The 4,344-nt window shown below is 49.0% G+C and overlaps 1 protein-coding gene across 1 annotated transcript; it reads right to left on the bottom strand.

The window, feature by feature from the left end:
* Positions 1–209: 209 nt before the first annotated feature.
* On the bottom strand, positions 210–413 carry F5147DRAFT_526709 (uncharacterized protein; the record flags this gene model as incomplete). Its single annotated transcript, XM_041430008.1, has 1 exon — positions 210–413. A coding segment is annotated over one exon (204 nt), but the record flags the coding sequence as incomplete, so codon positions are not given.
* Positions 414–4,344: the final 3,931 nt, after the last annotated feature.

The following is a 4,344-nucleotide window of genomic DNA, read 5'->3' on the forward strand; positions in this document are numbered from 1 at the left end:
TCGAGGGTGGCTATGGACGGTGGGAGCGCTTGTACAAGGTTATATGCAGCTAGAAGTTCTATTAGTACATCCGCTGCGTCTAGGTTCGCAGCGGTGAAAAGGTGGTCGTTCGATGTCATTTCCCACATAGGATGATGACGGTTGAAGTCTCCTAGCCAAATTATGTTAGTAGGTGGTTCTGACGCAGCCCCGTTAGGGCTTCTGTTTGTTCTTTTTTGGTTTTTGGTTGTCATGTGACGTTCCAGGAAGCGTATGGTGCGATTATGGTCGCAGGGATTATAGATGTTATATACACGTACCTTACCGAAGTTTCCAGTTAATTCTATTGCGGTAATGTTCGGCGAGTCTAGCGGGATTATATGCCAGTTATTTTTCGATAATTTCTTGTTGACGAGGAGGATGGATTGTGTTCGTCACAAGTGAATGCAACGGCTCGTCGCCAAGTGGTCCATTCAAATTCAAATGGGAAGAGCCACAAAAACCGGTGATGGTGTCGTTCTAAACACATTAAGTAGCCATATGATTCATGTAGGCTCCCACAGTAATAACGAGGAACTTGTTTTTATCTGATGGACCGGAGGCACTTCCATGCAGTAGATTAGCACGTGTCAAGATCAGATAAGATAGATATTGATAAGTGACAGTACTAGTGGTTCAGAGTAACAATCAGAAGAAACTCTTCTTGAATGAATTCCTCAGACATCCACGTCCTCGCAGAGGCATCCGTCACTTCTCTGCGCGTAAAACCTGTTCCACAGGCCTCTGCCATCCCCACGCAATTCTCCTACTCCCCTAGTGACGACGGAACGGACGAGAACCTCCTTATTCTCCTCCACGGGCTTGGTGAGCGTGGCGTCGAACCACTTAACTAGGGCAACTAATCCGAACCGAGTCATCGATGAACAGGTGACACTAATGTCCCCTTTGCGCGCCTTGGGAGATCACTCAAGCTCCCGCAAACAGCCACCCTCGCGCTCCGCGCACCCGATCTGTACGTGTCTGTTCAAACATTTCGATCGTATGTTTATCGAGCTTGACAATGTACTAGTGTCCCCTTCCTGTACGAACAGGCTTTTCAGTGGTATCCTTCCTTCGACCAGCTCGGTGATCTCATCGAACGACCAGACCCCAGCCCTGCACTCAATCTTCTGAAGCATATCTTCGGCCATCTAATGGGTGAATGTGGATGGCCTCCACATCGCATACACTTGTTCGGATTCGCGCAAGGCGGAAGTGTTGCAGCCGAAGCATGCCTGCAATGGTGGCGTCGTGAGCTAGAACTTTCATCACAGTCGCGTATGACCAACAAAGAGACCCCCATGCGGCCTTTTGGTTCGCTCGTCACCATTTCTGGCCCGCTGCTCTCATACCCAACGCTCTCGAAACCATGCGAGACGCCTGTTCTTGTGTTTCGCCGCCCACGTGAGCTCAAGAATGAGGCGCTAGTTGCATTCAGGAAGGGTTTCTCTCGAGTAAAGGATGTGGAGCGTGCGGGTGAGGGTATGCCACGCGCAAGCTTAAGGGAGGAATGGCAGCCAATCTTGGAGTTCTGGAGTGAGGTACTTGGATGGCGTCCCGGGGATGGTCTGTATGAAGTCACAACAGGAACGTCAAATTAAGAACGGGCAATACTATTAAAATATTGAAGACCGACAGAAAGCAACCTTTGCGTTGCTTTGTGAAAGGTAAGGGGCATATGGACATGGCGCAGGTACAACAATGTAATAAATGTATTGTGAATTCTAATATACTGGTCGTACTTCATGAGCGTCATCAACGAGCTCAACTTGACAAATAATCGTTGCACGTGAAGTTCGACTGCAGGGAACACTTGACTTGAAGCTTATCGTGACTGGTTTTTGGAACACTGAGTGTCCTGCTCCAGTGCTCCACTGGCATATCCTCATACCCCCAAAGGAAAGATCATCAAAGATGAGAAGAGGTGCACAGGAGTGAGGAAGATTCCTGTACTACAGCCGTCGCACAAGCCTGGGACATAATCTTTTGCTAGTTGGGCCGAGAAGTGCTAGTGTTGTGTCATATCTGCGCTCCATCCTATCCTTGGTACCCACTGTGCACAGAACGCCTAGATTTGGGTTTTTCATTTCGGTGGGGAGTCGTATCGACGTGGCAGCATGGCAGATATTGTTCGTGTCTACTCGTCTTTCCCTACAATGTAAGCTCAAACGCGTCGTGTATTGCAAGTGCAACCATAACAAACAGCACGAGTTTTTTACTCCTGCATTTCACGGACATACCAGTGCGACAACGGGCCCGTCCTCCTTGGAACATCTCCGATGCGATTCTCGCAAGACTGGAAGAGATACGAAGTGAAAGGGTTGGATACCAAAGAAAGACACTCAGATGTTGCTGCTGATTCGTGATAGCGCACCGAAAACTGATTTCATCAGAGACGCAGTTGCACCCTTTGAAAATTCATGTAAATGTCAAGTAGGTGCTCCTGTTTTCAGATGTCAGATGTCATCCCCGTCAGTGCCGAGATGACTGCTTTCAAACTTGAAGTTCTCATGGCACCTGCAGTCTTTCGTTTGAAAGTGCAAGTAATTCAGTGGCTACAACCTCGCACGTACATAGATGAAAGGACGTGCTGATCGACTCACTCTTATGTCTGAAATCTGACGAGATCATTAGCAGTGAAGGAACTATGGCGTGCTGCACACTGGCATCATGATAGACTGAGGATGCCTCCGCGATGGCTCTTCACACATTTTGCCAGGCTGGCACGACGACTCGCAGTATTGAGTGACCATTGGCTTGAATTGTTCCTAGATTACAGGCGGGTCTGCGCACAAGGAGGTTGGAAACAAGCCGTCGTTTCAAACACTCTACGCGTATTACATAACCTTTTGTTCCTATGATAAGCACTAAACTTGACGTTTTTATTCTCTTCGAACATACACAACCATCAGACCCACAAGCCCGGCGGAAGAAACCAGTGTATGCGCACGAGCAGAAGGTCTGAACGAGAAATTTTGCATATTTGTTTGTAAATTAATAAGATTTGCTTTGTGCAGATTTAAGCATTATGTACATGGCGCAGATACCGGTATAGCTATGTGATAGTGTGATCCTTAATATACTGGTCGTGCGCTGCATGAGCGTCATCGATGAGCTCGAGTAGAAGCTTATTTTCTCGTTCATCTAGACAGTCCGTTGACTCGTTCTCCCCCCACACGAATTGAGTCCTCTTCTCCCTGATATTCTCCACGACAAACTCAGACCAGGCCTTCCACGCTTTTGGTTTGATGGGGACAATCTCCTGGAGGACTTGCGTAGGTGGTGTGCTAGACTCCCAACAGAGCGCTAAGCATGCCAGAACGGCAGCGGTTGCTCTAGAACTGGCTTGGTACGTTTTCACCTCCGGAGTATTCAGTAGGGTGATGAGGGCCCTTGATTGCACTTCATCTTCCTTGGCTGAGAGATATAGGTTGCATGCCCCAGACACTAGTAGTGATAACAGGAACATGAGTTGTCCTGGTAGCGATCCGAAAGGCATGAAAGCGAGCTGTAGGGTAACTTGCAACAACGCTATGAACGCGCAGAGAAGGACGGTGTAACCCCCTCCTTTGAGCTCCAGTCGCAGTTTCCCCTTGGTCACAGCGTTAACATCCTCCTCGTTGCCCCTCAATATTACAATACGAGTATCCGATAGTAGCATGCCGTCTCCGCGTGGAACTCCATGTGCCGGTTTGAGCCGTTCAAGGGTTATATTCCCAGTGGACATGATGGAAGAAGTGATTCCAGAGGAGATTATCCCAAGCAGAATCATCTTGAAGGATAACCAATCCTCAACACTAGCACAAATGGCGCAAGCTGCGATGCTAGCGGCGCTGGCGATCATGGGCAATGAAGAGTGGCGAGAGCTTCTTGGGGGTAGCGTGTCATTTCCCGTCAGCACCTTCTTCTTGAAGTCCACGATCATCAATTGCATCGGCGTCGGGCTGATCCTCTGACCCACGACCACTGGCTTGCACTCCTGGCCCCTCCAGCTGCTAAGCACGTAGGCGAGATGGCGAGTGTGCTGCATGACCGTTCCTGACCGCGATGCAATGTATTTCGGTCCTTCCTTGCCATCTAGGCCCAGGGAAAGCGCGAGTCTCTCTGAATACGATGAGAAGGGACCCTGCAACAATGTTCTAACCAGCTCCCACACAATTGCATGGCATCCAGGTGCGTTGTACCACCCATGCCATATACGACCATACAGCGGTTGTAATGCAAATGCAGATACGGCTGCTTTGCCTCCGAAAAAAATGGACACTGCGGACGCGCTATCCAGGTTAAAATGTGACCATGATAATTGAGAGGAATCAGAGGCGCTAG

This window comes from Suillus discolor (assembly GCF_016758755.1).
Source record: "Suillus discolor strain FC423 chromosome Unknown F5147scaffold_456, whole genome shotgun sequence".
In the NCBI taxonomy this organism is placed as follows: Eukaryota; Fungi; Basidiomycota; class Agaricomycetes; order Boletales; family Suillaceae; genus Suillus; species Suillus discolor.